This window comes from Cebus imitator, unplaced genomic scaffold, assembly GCF_001604975.1.
Source record: "Cebus imitator isolate Cc_AM_T3 unplaced genomic scaffold, Cebus_imitator-1.0 Scaffold307, whole genome shotgun sequence".
NCBI classification, from domain to species: domain Eukaryota; kingdom Metazoa; phylum Chordata; class Mammalia; order Primates; family Cebidae; genus Cebus; species Cebus imitator.
Window position 1 is genome coordinate 1,979,224 of NW_016107622.1, and position 22,337 is coordinate 2,001,560.

A 22,337-nucleotide genomic window follows, 5' to 3' on the forward strand; every position below is an offset into this window, starting at 1 on the left:
TCTTTCAGCACATCTCCACTTTGGTTATTTCTTCCCCCTGCTAGCTTTGTGGTTGGTTTGCTATTGTTTGTCTAGTTCCTTCTGTTGTGATCTTAGATTGTTAATTAAGGAAGTATCTAACTTTTTGATGCGGGCATTCAGCAATATAAAATTCCCTTTTAACACTGCCTTAACAGCGTCCCAGAGAATCTTGTATGTTGTAACTTTGTTTTCACTGGTTTCAAAGAATTTCTTGGTTTCTGCCTTAATTTTATTGTTTACCCGAAAGTCATTTCAGGAACATGTTGTTTAATTTTCATTTAATTATATGATTTTTAGAGATCTTGGTTTTGATTTCTACTTATATTGCTATGGTCCAAGAGTGGTTGGTATGATTTAAAAATTTTTTCAATTGCTTTGTTGCCGAAGACATGGTTGGTTTTACATTATGTGCCATGTGAAAACATGAAGAATGTATATTCTGTTTTTATTGGGTGAAGTGTTCTGTAGATGTCTGTCAGGTCCATTTGGTCATTTGTCGAGTTTAGATCCTGCATATCTTTTTAAATTTTCTGCCTTGATGATCTGTCTAATACTGTCAGTGGGGTGTTAAGGTCCCCAGTATTATTGTGTGGCTACCTGAGTTCTTCTTAGTTCTCTAGGAACTTGTTTGATGCATCTGGGTGCTCCAGTTTGGGATGCATATATATATATATTTAGGATAGTTAAGTCTTCTTGTTGAATTGAACCCTTTATCATTATTTAATGGCCTTCTTTTTCCCTTTTGATCATTGTTGACTTAAAGTCTGTTTTGTCTGAAATAAGAATAGCAAGTTTTGCTCTTTTTATTTTCTATTTGTTTGATAGATCTTTTTTTCATCCCTTCACTTTGAGCATATGGTTGTCATTTCATGTGACATGGGTCTCCTGAAGATAGCATGAGACTATCTTGAGTCTTGCTTCTTTATCCAGCTTGCCATCTTTCTCAAAATGGCTATTCTGTGCCTTTTAAGTGAGGCGTTAGCCCATATACATTCAGGGTTAAAATTGTGTGGATTTGATTCTGTCACCATGTTGTTAGTTGGTTGTTATGTAGACTTGCCTGTGTAGTTGATTTATAGTGTCAATGGTAGACTTTATTGTGTAGTTGATTTATGGTGTCAATTGCGTAGTTGATTTATAGTGTCAGTGTAGGTGATTTATGGTGTTAATATACTTTAGGGTCTTTTTGTAGTGGCCAGTAACAGTCTTTCGTTTCCATATTTAGCACTCCCTTAAGGACCTCTATTAAAGGAGGTCTGGTGGTAATGAATTCTCTTAGCATATGCTTATTTGAAAAGAATTTTATTTCTACTTCAGTTACGAAGTTTAGTTTGTCTGGATATGAAATCTTGGTTGGATTTTCTTTTGTTTAAAATGTTGGATATAGGCCTCCAATCTATGCTGGTTGTAGGGTTTCTGGTGAAAGGTCTGCTGTTGTACTGGTGGGATTCCCTTTTGATAGTGAATCCATCTGGGCCAGAGCTTTTTCTAGTTGGTAGATATTTTATCATTTATGGGTAGGTGACTTGCCCCTAATCTCTAACTGCCTTTGATATATTTTTTATTTGCCTTAACCTTGGAGAATTTGATGACTATGTGTCTTGGGGAATGGTCATCTTGTATAGTATCTCTCAGAGGTTCTCTGAATTTCCTGAATTTGAATGTCAACCTCTCTATTGAGATTGAGAAAATTTTGGGAAAATGTCCTGAAACTTTGAGATCCTTTCTTTATCTTGGTTTGTTCTGCTGTTAATACTACTAATTGTATTATGAAATTCTTGTAGTGAGTTTTTCGGCTCTATCAGATGAATTTGATTCTTTCTTAAAATGGCTATTTCATTTTTCAGCTCTTGAATCATTTTACTGGATTCCTTACATTTGTTGAATTGGCTTTCAACTTTCTCCAGAATCTCCACAATCTACATTACCATCAAGATTCTGAATTCTATGTCTGCCATTTCAATCATTTGAGTCTGGTTAAGAACCATTGCTGGCGAGCTAGTATGGTCATTTGGAGGTAATAAGACACTTTGGCTTTTAGAATTGCTGAAGTTCCTGTGCTGGTTCTTTCTTATCTGTGTGGGCTAATGTTCCTTTAATCATTGAAGTTGTTGTCATTTGGATAGGGCATTTTCCTTTTATATTATTTGATGCCCTTAAGGGTTTGACCACGGTATAAGTTGAGTTTAGTCAACTGGCTTCATTTGTGGATGATTTCAGGGGGCCATGGCTGAGCTCCGCACTTCTGGGCTGCATGCTCTAACCCTGGGTGGCTGGGACCAGGCCCATGATTTTGTTCTCTGGTCCCTTGAGGTTAAGCACCTGCTGCACTGGAGGAGCCAAGATATTCCCAGTCAGCTGGCAACAGCACTGCAATGGGGGTGGGGACTCTGGGAAATACTGGTAGACAGGGACGTGCTCAGATTAGACTGTTCCCATTCCATGGGTAACATAACCCTGTTCTGTCCAGGTTCAACAGTCAACAAAGGCCAAAACCACCTAGAGGAACACGGCAAACTTTGAGGGCTGGGTGTCCCAGTCTGAGCTCTACTGCAGCTATTCCTGTGACAAATTTTCTGGGCTCCTCACAGGCTGAGGTCCTGTCCCTGCTGCCTGTCCAAGGAGCTCTCCATGCCAGTTCAAATGTCTGTGGGCATCATGGGGTCTGGGTCTCCTGCAGCTGGGATTCTGAAAGTTCCTGGCAAGAGTGAATCATTCCATGCCTATTTATCTCACTCTTTCCGCCAGGAGCTGCTCAGCATGAGAAATGATTCGTAGTGCTTAGCAACCCCATGTAGGGTTCCCAGCTTCCACCTCCTTTCAGCCCAGGGTCTGCATCCTCCCCAGATCCACTCTCAGTGTTTCCATGCCCTCCTTCTGAAGATCTGCTCAGAATGTGCCTGTCTTTTTGATGACCTGGTCTTTTGGGCAAACCTCTTCCTAATGCATCTAGTCAGCCACCTTGGTAATTGTAAAGTGATTAGTTTGAGCCTGTGCATGTACTACCCTTTGGGTCCTGCAGTCCTATTTATTTTTTTATGGATTTTTGTTAAAGTCTTTATGGATACCATTTCATATATTTGCATACTTCTTATAAATATTAGCTTTGCTGCTGAAAGATGGCATATCCTGGGAAACAGCAAAAGCTTAGGATCTTACTGGCCTGTACTACTTTGCTTGGGACCAGGGTAGCAGAAGCAGCCTGTGTCCCGGACTGCCCTCCTGGGTCATTGTCTCTCGCAAGGATTCACATGCTGTCAGGGGAACATAAGGCACTGCAGCCCAATCTGGCCTCTTTTATATTTTCCTGGAGTGTTTTTTCTCTCTGTCATCTGCCTCCTGCCTTGTTTCCTGTATCCTACCTATGAAATTAAGCCATTCTCTGATGGTCTTAGTCTCTTTTCTCTCCTTTTTGATTAAAACAGTTATTCCTTATTTAAGACTACTAAATTAACATCTCTGATTCTTATCATGCAATTAAGCTTATGTTCAAGTGGACAAATATACTTGGATGTGCTCCTTTACTCCAAATTAAATCAGTGTAAATGGAGGTCATCATTTTCTCTCTCAAATGTATAAACACTTCCCATGTTGCTCATTTTAGGGAATGAGCATCTTCCCTGTAATCTTTACTCTAGAGATCAGCCATCTTTGTCCTCTCCCTCTCCTTAACCCATCACATCCAGGTGATTTCTTTGTTCTTTTACTTGTTCTCCTTTGCTCCACGTTCGTTTTCTTTCCTGCCATCCTCTAGTTGAGGCCCTTTTCAACTCTAGGTAGAACCATTGAGAAAACATTCTCATTCCCTTTTCTTTGGTCAAGGTTTTTCTTATCCAAATTTCTTTTTACGTAGTGCTGTCAGTAATCTTTGTAATCTACCATTTTGCTAGTAGAATGGTCCTGCTCTTTTTTTAAGAAAAGAACACTGAAAGAAGGGAGACCGAAATAGAGGGAGAGAGAGAAAGAGAGAGAGAGAATGCTCTCAGCAATCAGCTCTGCAACCAGCTTCATCTCCCACCTACTCTCTATATCAACTAAATGCTACCATACTATTTACCATTATTCCACTTTTCTGCCTCTACCCCTCTTTCCATCTTCTTTTCTATGTTTATAGTGGCTTTTGTGCTATACCTAATTCCATCCATATCTGTGAGACCATAAAGCCAATATTTACTTTCCAAGTTGAAAACAATTTTTCTCTCTTCTGTGCTAATAAAGTACTTTGCTTTTAATTTTGTTACAAGCCTCACTTGTGCCTTTACATTTTAGTTATTTCATTATTTATTCTCATTCATTTTAAGTTATTTGAGAATAAGAACTGAATCTTTGCATTTACCCAAGCACAATGTATTGAAAAATAAATAAATGTTGAACTTTTAAAGTTAAATGGCCATTTAGATAATTTTCATAAAACCAAGTGAATAAAAGGTCAACACAGCATGACTTTAACTGTTTTAATTTAAAAATATATTTTAAGATGTTCAATTTGTTTCCCTACATGTTTGATTTTCTGAAGAGTGAAGCTCAGAATGCCTGACCCCAAATAATTCACTTGTGTGATTCTATTCACATTCTGATTCCGTGAGGGTATTAGCTGACACTACTTAAGAAAGCATGCTGTGTGCACAATGCGTGAGTAAACTGCTTCCCACTATCGATAAAATCATATCCTTACACTAAACAGCATGCCTTAAGGAAACAATGGCAAAATTTCAGACCCTAATTTTATTAAAATTTTAGCGTCTCTACAGTAAACTCACTTCCGTGAAATAATCTAATTAAAGCAAATATATGAGTGCCTCAGTATGTGTATATGTGCATATAAACAATATTCAGCTGTATTTTTATTGCTTCGACAGTGCATGGTGACTTTATACCTTTGTACCAGCCAATGTTTTCCTCAAAGGTTTTTAAATCTTATGCAATCTTTATTGTATTAAATAAGCTTTTCAGCTGACTTCAGAGTTTCTAAGAAAGTCATTTTATCTTCTTTGCAAAGTATGCAATTAAGTGCTTTTAAGTTTTAAATAATTTATTCCTGTTTTATTAATAACAGGATTATAAATAACATTTTAATACAATTATAGACTACTTTCATTATGTATAGAGACAATTTTCACCTTTCCCATATCCAGACTATGTAGGATATTTGATATACCAAGAATAGATATGTATATAAAACAATATGTAGACTAAACAAATTTTATTGCATGACTAGGTAATCAACAATATAATAGAATGTCGATTTAAATTTATGTATTAAAAGTTTAGTAACAGATATTATTGGTATCATGAAGTGATGTCTGTAATTTCCTGAAGTTGCCTTTTAAAATCTTCAGACTTATTTTCTTTCCTTCCCTCCCTTTCTCTGTCCCTCCCTCCATCCCTCCAGCCCTTCCTCCCTCTTCCCTCCCTCCTTCCCTCCCTCTCTACCAGTGAGGTTGAATTGGCTCACAGTTCTGCAGAATGTATAGGAAGCATGGTGCCAACATATGCTCAACTTCTGTTGGGGGCCTCATAAGCTTAAATCATGGCAAAATGTTTCATGTGCTGTTGAGAAAATGTGTATTCTGCAGCGGATGGATGAAATGTTATGTAAATGTCTGTTAGGTCCATTTCATCTGGAGTGCAGTGTAACTTCAGTGTTTCTTTGTTGCTAGATCATCTGTCCAATGCTGAGAGTGAGGTGTTGAAATCCTCTACTATTCTTGTATTGCAGTCCATTTCTCCCTCTATGTCTATTAATATTTGCTTTATATATCTGAGTTCTCTAGTATTAGGTGCATATATTTTTACAATTTTTATGTCCTCTTGTTGTATTTACCCCTTTATCATTATGTAATGACCATATACGTGTGTGTGTGTGTGTCTGTATGTATATTTTTTAAACCAATCTTGACTTAAAGTTTATTTTATCTGAATAAGTATAGCTATTCTTGCCCTCTTTTTCTGGTTTTTACTTGCGTGGAATATGTTTTTCCATCTCTACGCTTTCAGTATGTGTGTGTCCTTGTAGGCAAAGTAAGTTTGTTATAGACAGAATATTTGGATCATTTAATACATTCAACCACCCTATCTTTTAGTAGGATAATTAAATCCATTTACATTTAAGATTTTTATTGATAGATAAGGGTTTACTACTGCCATTTTGATACTTGTTTTCTGGATTTTAAAATAGATGCTTTCTTCCTTTTCCCACCCTCTTACTATCTTTCTTTGTAGGTAAATAAGTTACACTAGCAGTATGTTTTGATTCTCTGCTATTTATTTTTAGTGTATCTATTATAGTTTTTATTTTTATGGTTACCACAAGGCATACAAAAAATATCTCACAGTTACAACGTGTTATTTCAAACTGCTAATGACAGCAAAAAAACCTACACTTCAATATCATCCACATCTCAACATTGTGACTTTTTGATATTTTAATTTGTCTTTTTATATTGCCTATTTACTAATTGTTGTTGTAATTGTTTTTAATACTCTTGTCTTTTAGACATTATATTAAAGATATAAAATATTCTAGATTTGTTCATTTTCTTATTTTACCAGTCAGTTTAATAACTGCAGATGTTTTTGTTATATGTTAGCATCCAGTTTCTTCTGTATTAAAAAAAATCTCTTTTAGTATCTTGTAAGACAAGTCTGGTGTTAGTGAATTCTTTCAGCCTTTGTTTGTCTGAGAAAGTGTTTATCTCTTTTTTGAGTTTGAAAGATAGCTTTGCTGGGTTCAGTATTACTGTTTGTCAGTATTTTTCCTTCAGCCCTTTGAATATCACATTTTAGTCTCTCCTGACATACAGGATTTCTGCTGAGAAGCCCACTGAAAATTATATTGGGGCTCCACTGAATATGGTATTTTTATTTTCTCTTGCTGCCTTGATTATTCTTTCTTTGTCTTTAATTTTTGCTAATTTAATTATGACATGCATTGGGGAATTCCCCTTTGGGTTGAATCTGATTGGTTATGTCTGAACTTCTTGTCTTTACCTGAATGTTGTCATTTTTCTCCAGATTTGGGAAATTTTCAGACATTATTTCTTTAAATATGCTTTCTAGGCAATTTTCTCTCTTGTTTCCTTCAGAAATTCCTATTATGCAGAAATTAGTTCATTTGATTCTTCTGTCCCATGATTCTTGTAGGTTTTTTTCACTCACTTTTATTCTTTTTTTTTTTTCCTTTTTGCTCCTCTGGTTGGATAATTTTATATGTTCCATCTTCAAGCTTGCTTCTGCTTAAGCATGTCTGCTATTGAAGCTTTCTAATAAGTTTTTTTTTAGTTCAGTTATTTTATTCTTTATTTCTAAGACTTCTATTTGGTTTTTGAAAAATTGTTTCTCTTTCTTTGTCATTTTCTCATTTTGTTTTTGGATTGTTTTCCAAATTTTACTTAGTTTTCTGTCAGGTATTTTTGTGATTCTCTGAACCTCTTTAAGATTCAGAATATTCTAAATACTCTGACAGATGTCATAGATCTTTAGTTCTTCTTGGTCAGGTACTGGAGCTTTGTTGGTTTCTTTTGGTGCTGTCTTATTTTCCTGAGTTTTCACAACTCTTACATCTTTATGTTGATTCCAGAGCCTTTGATGAGACAGCCACTTCCAGTTTTTGCTCTTCTTAGGTGGTTTTAGACCTTTACTCCTTAGTATCGACCCCTAAACACTGCTCTACTGTTGCTTTCCATCCTGGGGAAAACTTATGTTGAACACCAGAACTAAAATAACTGTAACTAACATGTTGCCTTGTTATTGTTTCCTCGTCTAGAAAAGACTTATAGTGAGCACCAGAGCTTAAGCTTAGACCCATAAATATATTTCATCCCTGCCATTTTTTTCCAGTCTTGGGAAGACTTTTAAGTTTGCACTAGTATTAATCCTGACCTTTTAGTTTTTTCCAGGCCAAGAGAAGGCTCCACCTGTGTACTTGTGCTTTGTGGAAAATCCAGCTAGGGATTTAGCCATTTCCATGAATAGTGCCCTCTGTGGTGCAATGGCATTGGCCAGTCTCTTTCATGTAGCACCACCACTGACTGGAGCACAAAGGAGCTGCCAAAATCCGTACATCAGTCACTGTGATTAGTGCCCAGTTCATCACAAGTAGTTCAGCTTTTCTGGTACACCCAATTGTTCCCCTGGAAAGGAGGCAGGGTGGGCTTCACACGACGATTCCAGTAGGTGAGGAGATCAATCATCCACCTCTCATTTCCTCCTTTCACCTTGGAAACCACAGGTCTAGAGAAGTTCTATGCCAGCTTGGGAGAGGGGCTGGCACAGTCTAAAATGACCATTTCTCTTTCTGATCACAGCTTCCTGCTGCCCTGATGGGTTTGTCTAGTTTCCTCCTTTTTTTTCCGGTGAATTCAGGGAGATATTCTTGTCTTCTAATAGTTTCAAGTTGAATTTCCATGGCAGAAGTAATGATGCTTGGGATCTTCTATTCTGTCATCTTGCTGTCACTCACAATTATTTTAATATTCACAGTCTATTGAATGGATATGCCATGATTTTTTTTTAATTTACCTGATGATAGACATTTTGAGTTATTTCCAGTTTTTGGCTATTACAAACCAAGCTGCTATGCATATTCATGTATGAGTTTTCTATGTATGCACCTTCAGTTTTCTTGAATTATCTAGGAGTAGAATGACTATGTTATACAGTATTATGTATGTTTAACCTTTTAAGAGGCTATTGGACCATTTTGCAAAATTTTATATTTTACGTGGCCATCAGCAGTATATGTAAGTTCCAGTTGCTCTGTATCCTTTTCAACACTTGACATGGCTTATCTTTTTAATTTTAGCCATTGTATATAGTAGTAGCTAATTTTGGTTTATTTTGAATTTCCCTAATGATGTTGAACACTTATTCATGTGTTTATTTGCCATTAGTATTAGTTTTCTATTGCTGTAAAACATTACCAGGAACTTAGTTACATCAAACGTGAGTCATTATTTTCTCATAATTCCATAGCTCAGAAATTCTGGTGGGCTCAGCTAGTTTCTCCTTATAGGATTTTACAAAGTTATATATCAGTGTATCAGCTAGGCTGGGCTCTTACCTGGAGGCTTTGAAAAGAATCCACTTTCAAACTCATTTAAGTTTTTGGTAGGATCTAGTTTCCTGCATATAGTTTTGGTTTTCTTGCCTGCTATTCCTCAAGCCTCGTATTTGAAACCACTAGTAAATACTAAATAATATATATTTAAGAATAAAATATTTATCTCTGTATAATGAGCAAAGTCAACACTGACTGGAAAACAAAGCTTAAACTCCTCAGCAAGGCCCTCAGTAAGGAATTGCTTGCATACCTTTTGTTTTTATTTAACCTTATTTCCTCTTTCCTGCGTTATACTCTAAGCCTGCACAGTACTGAACAGCTCATAGATCTCTACACCTGTTCTGCTGTTTCTTGCCTCTGCACTGTCTCGGATGCTGTTCTTTTATTCTAGTGATGCCCTTTCTTCTTTTTAACTTGGAAAATTTGTAGTTATCCTTCAAAGCATGTCAGATGCTATTTTCCATAAGAAGTTTCTCCTAATTGCCTCACACTGGGCACAGTGTCCCCTCTTTATCACCTGGGAAGTCATCCATCTCTCCACACATCATGTTATGTTGAAATTACCTGGCTACCTGTTTGCATTCTTAAAAAATTCAAAAGCAGATGTATGTATTTATGGGCTGGCAACCTCATGATCCTGCAGAATACATGTCACAGAACAGGTATTTAGTAAGTGTTGTTACTAAATAATGGAACTGTTGGTTGAGTGAGATTTCTTTCTGAACCTGTGCTTTTCTAAAATGTTTTAGAAACATTACTTGTGTGTGATTTCTTTCTTCTGATATACTTACTGTCTTCCATAGTTTTAAGTTTCTTCTTTTGCTTTGTAATTTTATGTTTTTAGTTTTTTTTGTAGATATTTTAAACTTGTGCATCCTATTCTCTGTCATGAGTTTGCATGGCCTTACAGGATAATCAGCTTTCTACCCATTGGTGAAATGCTGTTTGTATGCACTGCTGAAAAGGACAGGCTAGTTGTTAAAGTATTGAAATCCTTCTTTATCAGTTTACAAACAGTTGCATTTTTAAGCTGTTCAAAAAATGTTTCTATCCTGAACTCTGGCCTATCTCTGGGGTCACCAGGACCTATACATAATTCAGCTACTAAATAATATTAACTATTTAATAATAGTTAATTATAATTAATAATTATAATGTGTAATATATGATATGAGGCTTGTTGCACTCTGTCAAAATGCAAGAGCAGAGTTCTTTCTGATAACTGGGTACATTTACCATAAAGACTTAATTTTTTAAAAATATTACCCTTGCCCCCACTTAAGTCTTAACATTGAGAGGTTGTACACTTTTCTGCTATGCCAGAAGTGCTATCTGTGATGTCATACTTAATGGTGGTAGAGGGCTGCCCTCATCCTCAATCTTTTCTTTTGGCCAGCCTGCATGTTTTACTATGGAATCACAGGAAAGTGATACATACCATAAACTATTGGGGGAGTTATGCCACTCAGTCCAAAGCTAGGAATTTATGAGTAACTTTAGCCTCTTGCTCCTTCATGAAGCCTATTTCTGGTCTCCTAATATTTACAGGGTCATGACAGCTTCTTGTCTAGGATAGACAGATATGTTTAAGCTTGGCCTGACACTTCCTAAATTCATTTCCCAGTACCTACTTGGGGACTGCCCTATTTCTGCCCCAACCTGCCCTATAGGCTCTTTCTTTAATTAGTCCATTAATATTTTTCAATGTTTTTCAGTCCTGATCACTTCTCTCATTTATGTTTGCTCTTTTTCCTCCAGGAGCACCTTCATATTTTATATTTCTACTCTAGAAAGTCATCCCCTTGCTAGCCATTTGAAAATTTTCCTCCCTTCAAACATCAGTTTGCTTTGGAATATCCACATTGATCATTTGGAATATAGAGATTTTATGTAAATTACTCACTAACTTTTACTGTTTTGGAAAAAAAATAGTAATGACCCACAAGTCTAACCTCTCCTGAAAGGGTTAGTGAAATTCCTGCTGTCCTAATAACCTATTTTAACTCACTGTATGTGGAAGGGCCTTTAACCATATACTTTTATAATATATTGGTTTTGAACTTTTTAATACAATTTGCAATTTTAATTAATTAAATAATTTACTGGTGCCTGGGCATATTGCTATGTAAATAAATTAACTTTGTGAATAACTGATTTTTCAGTATGGCAGGTTTGAATTTTTTTTAATTTGGTAACATTTATTTCCCAGTATTGCCAACTCCTAAATATTCCTGGATTACTTTCATGTTGAAACGTTGTCTTATTTTCAGAATTAATGAGACCAGAATAATGCACTTTGAATACTTAAAAGATCCCACCTATGCTAGAGCAGTAGGTATATCCTGCCAGTGGACTTCAAAGGCGATGGTGCTGAGAGTTTCAAAAGCAAGAGTTTACATGGTCATTTGAAGCCTACAGTATATTTCACCTCGAGCTGCATCTCAGCTATTTTGTTGTTGTTGTTGTTGTTGTTGTTGTTGTTGTTGTGTGTGTGTGTGTATAACACTGTAGGTGATCTATCGGGCTGGTATGAGACACCTTTAATGAGAGTCTTTTTAAGCAATCTTCAACATAGATGGACATATATTTGATGTGTTACAAGGAAAGTAGGCCAATTAGAGATAAAGCTTAACAGCTTCAAGGAGGAAGCTGGAAGATTTACTGACACTTGACAGTGAAAAGAAAAGCAAAACATAATCTTAGTAAAGCCCTTATTTTTTTAAGAAATTTTATCTTCCTTTACATAAATATTTTCAGATTTTGAGCTTTCTAAATGAAGTAATTTTATCCTGATTTTGATGGACAAAATCATGAATTTCTTTTTTTCTGTAGGCTTGTATCAATATTCTGTAAGACAGAGATACTGTAATATGCTAATTTATGCCTTGATGTTTTCATTCATACCATGAAAAAAGCTTCATTTTCCCCTAAAAACTATTCTAGTCATTCTTACTCCTTTATAATATATTCTTACATACTACTTAGGAGCTCTCTTTAACAATGTATACATTTTCAGACTTTTTTTCTAGGATGATAGTAGATTGATATTTTAAAAGAATAATAATACCTATAAATGTGCGTATAAAGAAAAAAAGCTGGCTGAGCACAGTGGCTCATGCCTGTAATCCCAGTACTTTGGGAGGCCAAGGCAGGTGGATCAGCTGAAGTCAGGAATTCGAAACAAGCGTGGCCAACATGGTGAAACTCCGTCTCTACTAACAATACAAAAAATGTGGGCATGGTGGCAGGTGCCTGTAGTGCCAGAGGAGGGGCTGAGGCAGGAGAATTGCTGAGGCAGAAGAATTGCTTGAACCCAGGAGGTAGAGGTTGCAATGAGTCAAGATCGTGCCATTGCACTCCAGCCTGAGGACAAAAGCAAAACTCCAAGAGAAAGAAAGAGCGAAAGAGAGAAAGAAAGGGAGAAAGAAAGAGAGGGAGGGAGTGAGGGAGGGAGCTGGGCAAGATGGCCCATGCTTGTAGTCCTAGATACTTGGGAGGCCAAGGTGGAAAGATCATTTGTGCCAGAAGTTAGAGGGCAGCCTGACAAAATAGGCCATAAAAAAGAAAAGAATACAAATAATTGTAAATATGTATATACAGAATATAAGCCAGGCATGTTGGCATTCCCTGCTACTTGGGAGGCCAAGGTAGGAGCATCATTTGTGCTCAGGAGTTAGAGGCCAGCCTGGGCATCATAGAAAGACCCTGCTTCTTGAAAAAACAAACAAACAAAAAGAATAAAGATCTTCAGGACCCAGAATTGAAGAGAAAATTGATGATAAGAGTGCCATGGCTCTGAAGGAAGTCCTATCAGTATTAAAAAATTGGAATATTTTGTTTCTGTATATGTAGGGCATGGTCTTGTGCCCAAATGAGGAAAGGAAGTTTTCCAACCTTGGATGAAAATATGGCCTTCCAAGAGTTTAATTCTCTTTAAAGAGATGAATGAGAAAAATCCACCCAAGCACAGGAAGATTATAAGAAAGCTAACTTTTCACTAGACTTGCATAGGTCTGTGGCTTGATTTACATGATCTTTCGGTTCCTGGGTGGCTTATTCATTTGGAGTTTCTGACAGAAGGAAACTCAACAGAAGCCTCAGAAGTAACACCACACAACTACAACCATCTGATCTTTGACAAACCTGTTCAAAAACAAGTTATAGGGAAAGGATTCCCTATTTTAAAAATGCTGTTGAGAAAACCGGCTAGCCATATACAGAAAGCTGAAACCAGATCCCTTCCTTACACCTTATACAAAAATTAGCTCCAGATAGATTAAAGATGTAAACATAAGACCTAACACCATAAAAACCTAGAAGAAAACCTAGGCAATACATTCAGGATATAGGCATAGGCAAGGACTTCATGACTAAAACACCAAAAGCAATGACAACCAAAGCCAAAATAGACAAATGGGAACTAATTAAACTTAAGAGATTCTGCACAGCAAAAGAAACAATCATTAGAGTGAACTGGCAACTAACAGAATTGGAAAAAAATTTTTACTATCTACCCATCTGACAAAGGGCTAACAATGAGAATCTATAAAGAACACAAACAAATTTACAAGAAATAAACAACCCCATCAAAAAGTGGGCAAAGGATATGAACAGACACTTCTCAAAAGAAGACATTTATGCAGCTAACAAACATATGAAAATAGTTTATTATCCCTGATCATTAGGGGACTGCAAATCAAAACCACATTGAGATACTATGCCACACTAGTTAGAATGGCAATCCTTAAAAAATCAGGAAACAACAGATGCTGGAAAGGATGTGAAGAAATAGGAATGATTTTACACTGTTGGTGGGAGTGTAAATTAGTTCAACTATTGTGGAAGACAGTGTGGCGATTCCTCAAGGATCTAGAACCAGAAATACCATTTGACCCAGCAATCTCATTACTGGATATATACCCAAAAGATTATAAATCATTCTGTTATAAATAAAGACACATGCACGTGTATGTTTATTGCAGCACTGTTTACAATAGAAAAGACTTGGAACCAACCCAAATGCCCATCAATGATAGACTAGATAAAGAAAATGTGGCACATATACACCATGGAGTACTATGCAGCCATAAAAAGGATGAGTTCATGTCCTTTGCAGGGACATGGATGAAGCTGGAATTCATCATTCTTAGAAAATTGACACAAGAGTAGAAGACCAAACACCATATGTTCTCACTCATAAGTGGGTGTTGAACAATGAGAACACATGGACACAGAGGGGAGAACATCACAAACCAGGACCTATTGTGGGGAGGGGGACTAGGTGAGGGATAGAAGGGGATGGAGGATTGGGGAGAGATAACATTAGGAGAAATACCTAATATAGATGATGGGGGGATGGATGCAGCAAACCACCATGGCATATGTATACCTATGTAACAAACCTGCACAATCTGCACATGTACCCCAGAAATTAAAGCAAANAAAAAAAAAAAAAAAGAAAACTCAATATGAATTTGAAAGAACATCTCAACACAGGATTGCCGTGGAGGAAGAGGACTGGAGGAGAAGAAAGGATGAGCTCATAACAGTATATACAAAATATAGGCAGAAGTCACAACAAACAAGAGAATCGAATGTTGCAAATTTACGATAATAGAGGAATAATCTAACATACAAGTGCTTATAGTGATTAAAAATATGAAAGAGGAAATCTTAAGAGTATAATTTCACTCTTTATATGATCCAGTGCTATAGTATCAATAAATCAAATCTCAGTGACTTAACACTACGCAAGTACATTTCTCATTCATACCAGAGTGTGATCAGATATGTAGCTCTGGCTTTGTATGTGCTGAATAAGAGTTCTTGAGTCCTTTTGAGTTATAACCATTTTATAGACTCAGACAGACATTAAGCAGGAAGAGAGAGAGAATTATCTCAGAATGTTTATGAGCCCAAAGTTGGAATACAACATAATGTAGTACTAGCCAAACTACAAAATAAATGGAAACAGGATTGGTAGGCCTCTGGTCAATCTCTACCTACATATAAAAATTTGACACAGTTTTAATTAGATATTATCAGAAATGTAAATTATAGGTATTCATTGTGTCATTTCATATTAATAGATCTTAGAGAGAGAGATTTCTTACTTTGTCCCAGTACTGTCCAAGTTACTGGAGATGGAGGAAGTGAACAAAAAATCCAATGTTCCTACCACAGTGGAGTTTAAAAATCCTACCTGCGGAGGCATATGATGAGCACATAAAGGATTAGTGACAGTATTGAGTGGTATAAAAATGAAGCAATATGAAAGGATGCGGAGAAGTGTGTCTTACTATAATGGGGCGTTCAGGAAAATCCTCCAACCGTCACCTCCAGGAGGTGATATTTGAGAGACGTTTTCTTGTTGCTAAATTCAACATCTAGTTGTTTTCACTTTATCTTGCTTGATCTGGTAGCTGCATTTAGGTCTCCTACTCATGTCCTCATTTTTGGAAAAAAAAAAAAATGCTTCACTTGATTTCTAAGGTATCACCTTTGACTATGTTTTCCCTACCTCACTGTATTAGTTCCTTGTGGAACTTAGCTATACCAAAATATCACAAACTTAGTTGCTTCAAACCACACAAATTCATTGACAAATTTATTTGGAATTCTGGAGATCACAAATACGAAATGGTTCTCATTGAGCTATTAACAAGGTTTCAGCAGGGCTGCCTTCCTTTCTGTAGGCTCTAGGAGAAAATCCATTTCTTGCCTTTCCAGCTTCTGGAACCTGACCACATTCCTTGGCTTGTGGCCACTTTTCTCTGTCTTACAAATCCAGCAATTTTCCCTTTTTACTTTCTTCAGTAGTCACTTTTCTCTTTAACTTCCTCCAACTCCTTCTTCCACTTTTGAGCACACTTAGGGTTACACTGGGACCCCCAGATAATCCAGGATAATGTCCCCATCTCAAGATACTTAATCATATCTACAAACTCCCTTTTTCCATGGAGGTTAACATATCCACAGGTTCCAGGGGCAATGATGTGTATGTATTTGACGTAGGGGTTGGTGGTTATTCTGTTTACCACATTCAATGACTGCTATCTTTTCTCAGTTTTCACAGTTATTTCCTCCTTATCTCTTTGACCCTTACATCTAGAGTACCAGGGCAGAAATACAGCTCTGTTGATTACTAAAGCATTGAAATATTTTTATATTTCTCAGTAGGTGGTCTTAACAATTACGAATAACTGTGAGTTTCAGACATTTCTGCCTTTTGACCTGGGTCCCTCACTTGCCCTGAGGACTTTACGTCTTTGCTCCGGCTACGTAAAATACAAAATAAATGTCTTGCTTAGTTAGAGGTTTTGAAGACACTGACCCAGCATTGTGGTCAGGGTCCATTTAGAATTGTTCTTGCTCAATCTATACCAGTTGTTATCATCTCTGGGTGTGTCTCTTCCTTAAGTAGCTATTTTCTGGATGATTTCATCCAGTCTTAAGACTTTAAATACCAGCTAGATGCTGATGACTCTGAGTTTCGCTTGTCCAGTTTTTCTCCCAAACTTCAGAATCTGACATCTAATTACCTACTCAGTATCCCCAAGGTTGTATTTTCGGCATCTCATGCACAATCTCATTTATCAGTGTGCTGCTGCTTTATGCCCTTGATTCAGTTTTTCCCGATACCATGATCTTCTGTCTATAAGGAAATATCAACTCTGTCTGCTTTCTCTATCTTAAAGTATACACAGAATCTGTTTCTTGCCTTCTCTTCAGTTCCGAAGCCAGTCCAAGACCCCATTAGCTCTCTCCTGTTAATTCAAAGCCTTCTACATTGTCTCCCTTGTTTCTTCTTCTTTTTTTTTTTTCTCTACATAGCAGCAAGAATGATCATCAAATTCTAATAATATCATTTTGTGCCCCTGCTCAGAACCCTCCTTTGGCTTCCTGTCTCACTCACAGTAAAGACCCTTTCCCTGGCTTAGATCACCTTGACAGTCTTCACATCTAGTACCTCTCTGCGATCATCTTCCTTTACTTTTCCTCCCACTCACAAGCTTAAGGCACACTGACCTCCATATTATTATTAAACTAAGCCAGGATGCTCCCTGCATCTGGAATATTCCTCCTTCCTGTATCCTGTATCTGGAGCATTCTTTGATGGATAGTCACATAGTTTGATCCCTCACTTTCTTTCATTATTTAGATATTATCTTACTACAGACATTTTCCTTAACCACAGTTTTGGAAATTGAGTACCTTAACTTGTCAGTTCCCCTGTACTGTGTTATGTTTCCCCTTCGGAGTTTCACGTTTGAATACAATCACACATCTCACAACAACATTTTGGTCATGTGTGAGAGGGGTCATCTAGTAAGCTAAGGCTAATTTATTATTGAAGAAGGAAATTGTTTTTTACAAATTTAATGTAGCCTAAGTGTACAATATTTATAACGTCTGCAGTAGCATACAGTAATGTCCCAGGCCTTCACAGTCACCGTCCAATCACTGATAATTAAAAGCAACTTCCAGTCCTGCAAGCTCCATTCATGGTAAGTGTGCTATACAGGTTTACCGTTCTGTTTTATCTTTTATACCATGTTTTTACTGTATTTTTCTATGTTTGGATGTGTTTAGATACACAGATACTTACCATTGTGTTACCATTGTCTGCAGTATTCAGGACAGTAACAGCTATACAGTTTTATAGCCTAGGAGCAATACACTGTCCCATAGAGCCTAGCTGTGCAGCATGAGATACCAGCTGTGTAGTGTGCTTACTGGGCAACAAAATTTCCTAACAATGGATTTCTTAGAATGTATCCTTGTTGTTAAGCAATGTGTTACTGTAAACTGTATATTTTACTTAATTTATAATATTTAATTTTTATCTAGAACCCACTAGAATATAGACTGTGTACAGATTTTAGTCTGGGTTTTATAACTGCCTATCCCATGGTCTATAGGCAGGGTTCTAGCATCACAAGTAGTTAAAAACTTGAAAATTAAATAATATTCCTATTTTAGAGTTTAAAAATCATGAAAATGAACAAAAAGTAGTATTCAAAGATTAGCAGTATGGTAACTATAATATACATTTGTTTAAAGTAGAAAACAAGCTCTTTTTTTAGTAGAGAATTAGTCAAAATCTATAACAAACCTTAAATATGCATACACTTTGGCATAGTAAGACTTCTCATTAAAATCTATTCTAACAAAATAATTGCAAATGTACATAAAGTTTTTGCAGGAAGAACAACCACCATAGACTTGTTTATGAAAGTGAAAAAAATTTTAAAATCAACCCCCCCAAATTTCCAAATATGGAAGCTTAGTTAAATGAAATGTGGCATATTCATACAAGGGGATCTTACACAATCATTAAATTAGCATTTAGATAAATATTTAGAGCATGAGAAATATTAACAATATGCTGATAAGTGGTAAAAAGCAGTCTATACAAAGTATATGCAGAATGATTTAATTTTTGAAAAAATATATGTAGACTGATAGATATATAAATGTTATTCTATATATCAGTCTGAGAATATAGCTTTTTATCAACTCTGTGTTGTTCATGTTTATGATATTTGATAACACTTTATATCTTTTTTAAATTCTTGCATCAGTAAGTAGGAACTAAGGCTCCACATTAGCTTATAAAATAATCTCTTTGGGGTTATTTTAACATGTAGAAGCTGTCTAGCCACAAGTACGATTGTATTAAAAATGTATTTAATATGACTCAGCTGAGAAGACAATTAAATTTATGTTATGTAGTTAATTCAATATTTGATCTCAGATATTTTAATTAAACCTAACCCACCCACTCTCTGTCTCTGTCTAGTTTCTATTCTTTTGGCAGTAATGTACAATCTGGTTCTAGTGAACAAAAGAAGGGGAAATTCCCAATCTGGCCAGAGTGGAGTGAAGCTGACATCAATTCAGAAAAGTGGGATGCAGGCAAAGGTGCAAAAGAAAAGGACAAAACAGGAAAAAGCCCAGTATTTGTAAGTAGACGCAAACGTGATGAAGTTTCATTTAGGTTTTTAATTTTATAGTGGAATAAGATTTGTAAACATAAGAGGGTATTCATTCTTCTCCACTCTCTCTGTTCAAAAGGGAAATTGTTAATTTATCTGTCCGCCCCACCTCCCAACACTCTTACTTTGTCTTTCCAAGCCTTAGTCCTGAGCTTTGGTGAATCATATTTGGGTAAATTGGAAGAAAGAGGCATGAACAAAGAATCACAATGAAATAAAGGAAAAATTAAGAGACAGGGCAAGTTAGCCAATGGACTTTGGACAGAGTTTGGAAACAGGCATTTATAAAGAGTGGTTTAGAAAATGAGAATCCACAGTGGACTTGTAAGCTGTGACCTGGAGATAATAGGAAAGATAATTTTTAAAAGAAATGTTACTGTGAGATGAAAACTGGGTTCCTCCTACTATCTCCTCAAGATATGTGAATAAAGATCCTCATTGCTCTTCATTTACTTTTTGTCACATAAATATGGCATGTCCCTAAGATTGGCGCTATGTAGAATTTCTACATTTTCTAATTATATTACTTTAGGTTATTTGCCTATTTAAAAATGTTTATTTCTAATGACTTCGAAGTTGAGGCTATGGGTCTGAATTGCATTTAAAAAATGACCTATTTATTTGGTGCAACAATTCATTAACAAACATGTATAGAACACAATATAATTTTCAAAACACAAACAGAATTGCCAGAATGGTTTAGTTGAAATTTGCATAAAGCATTCCAAAATAGTAAATCTTATATAAATTTTGTTCACAAAATATTTATTCATATTGGTCAATTTGTTCACAAAAGATACATAATAAAGGTATTGCTGACTCTGTTAGCACATGAACAATTTCCAAATTAGCAACAGGTAAGGGAACAAATTATTTGTACCACATCTAGAATAATTGTGGAACTTATAGATGCATAAGGCTTTGAATTATATGGATTCTAATGAAAATTGGCATATTTTATGTTTTTTTAATCAGTGATTCAAAACTTAAGGTGGAGGGGGGAAGAGAGAGAGAGAGAGAGAGAGAGTGAGTTTAGCCTTTAGAATTTACATCAGAAGGATAAGGATAGAGTGTGCAAATTGTCAGTTGAGCAGTTGAGCTCTGGAAAAATTCTAGAGATGAGTCACTCCAAAGTCTGGAGAAAACTACACAGAGGGAAAGGGCAAAAGTGCTTGAAATTTTTGAAATATGATGTAAAAATAACTTTTTAGGGAGCTTGGAGTGCAAGGATCCCTTCATCAGATGACTGAAAAAAAATGCAAATCTCTGGAAGGTCGGATGCTAAATTCTGGGATTTATCAGAGTTATTAAACCAAGGGCAAGCCACGTGTGGTGGCTCACGCCTGTAATACCAGCACTTTGGGAGGCAGAGGTATGCAGATCACGAGGTTAGGAGTTCAAGACCAGCCTGGCCAACATGATGAAACCCCATCTCTACTAAAAATACAAAAGTTAGTTTTGTAATCCCAGCTGCTTAGGAGGCTGAGGCAGGAGAATCATTTTAACTGGGGAGGCAGACGTTGCAGTGAGCCGAGAATGCACTATTATACTCCAGCCTGGGCAACAGGGTGAGACTCTGTTAAAAAAACAAACAACAACAACAAAAAAAACAAGGGCAAGTCTATTGGATGATCATCCTTTTTTGGAGGAAAATCAGCGACACTGGAGCAGTAGCAAGTGTATTGGTCACCTGATGTCCATTTCATTTTGGGGCAGCATATACAAATGAGATTACCTGACATTGGACTCCAAAGTAGATACTGTGGCCCTTGGACTAAGGAGCTTTATAAAACACAATGGTTAAAAAAAAAAGCACAAGGCCAGCTCTTGCTGTGAACAGGTCCTACCCATTGGAATGTGACAACTGAGAACCTTAGCCAACATTCTATTCTGCCACTGTAGATTTCAAAAGTAGGAGAGCACCAAACCAAAATGTAAAGTGGTCAAATCTAGGATAGAACCTTACTTTCCACTTCCGGTTCTGTCACAATCTCGTCCATGGCTCATGAAGCAGCAGCTCCTGCACTGGAGTGAGTGGTGTACAGTGTCCAAGCCTTGTGACTGCATCTGCAAGACATGGTTGCATGGTAGCCCTTAGCCCTCATTTGCAGCTTCCATACTTTACCAAGATCAATTTCCTTAAGCATCCAACTATAGCAAGTATCTTTGGAGTTTTGCAGAAGATCGCTTCCCTAGATGTGAAGCTAGTCATCAGAAAATCAGCCCCAGCTGAATTCACCCTTCCCTTTAAGTCCAGAGAAAGGTCTCGTTTCTTTGGCTAAGTGATGAAAACTAAAAGATGTGATGGGTGAATCAAATTGTGAATATATTATGCAATACTGTAAGGTCATTATAAGGAACACAGCTAAAGAAAAATGATGTGGAAAGATTACCCTGAACTTCTTAATGTAGTAGGCCCAAATCCTTGGGAAAGGGAATCATGACAAGGACAGTTCCACATTCACCTTGTTCTTTGTTTATTTATTTTTTACTCTCTCGAGTACATTTATTAATTCAAGGCATGAAGATTAGGAATCAAGCAGAAAGTAGTTTCCTGGGGCTTGTGTCTGTTTCTTGAGCTGGAGAGACAGAAGATATTGCCTAGGGCTGCTAAAACAATCCAAACTTCAACCAGATCCCCAGGGCTAATGGCAGAGAAGCGATCTGAAAATTTTGCATATAATTTTAAGATATTTACTCAACTCCTAAACTATGTATGAAGGATAAGCTGTTGAGTAAATGAATAAACAGCAGCAGCTTGAAGTGGAAATTTAAAAAGATTTCATGGTGCTTTGGAGAGAAATTAGAATTTAGGATACATCAAGGTGAAGGGACCCCAATAAATACTCCAGCTTTTTTATAGCATGCACCAGACTGACTCTAGCATTCTGTATGAAGTAAGGGCAAACCAAAGTTATACCAGCCCTACCAGATCCTGAACCCCAGTGTTGACCGAGTTAAGTACATCTTGTACTCTGCCTGCCAAAAAGAAATAAAATTCTCCTCTCTGGAAGAAGACATCATTATCTAGAACCCATACTGATTTTTATATTCAATGTATATCATTCAATCAAAAATTATTAAGCATGTAATCTACCAGATGTACAAAGACAAGCTGGTACCATTCCTACTGAAACTATTTCAAAAAATTGAGGAAGAGACACTCCTTCCCAACTCATTCCATGAGAACATCATTATCTGGATAACAAAACATGGCAGTCACAACAACAACAACAAAAAACTTCAGGCCAATATCC

At 36.6% G+C, this 22,337-nt stretch overlaps 1 protein-coding gene across 1 annotated transcript in view; it reads left to right on the plus strand.

The window, feature by feature from the left end:
• ADGB (androglobin) overlaps window positions 1-22,337 on the plus strand; it is a 215,590-nt gene that overhangs the window by 16,458 nt on the left and 176,795 nt on the right. Inside the window, exon 2 of the mRNA XM_037729497.1 lies at window positions 18,885-19,047. Within this exon, the coding sequence (XP_037585425.1) occupies window positions 18,885-19,047 (163 nt within the window). The remainder of the gene's footprint in view (window positions 1-18,884; window positions 19,048-22,337) is intronic.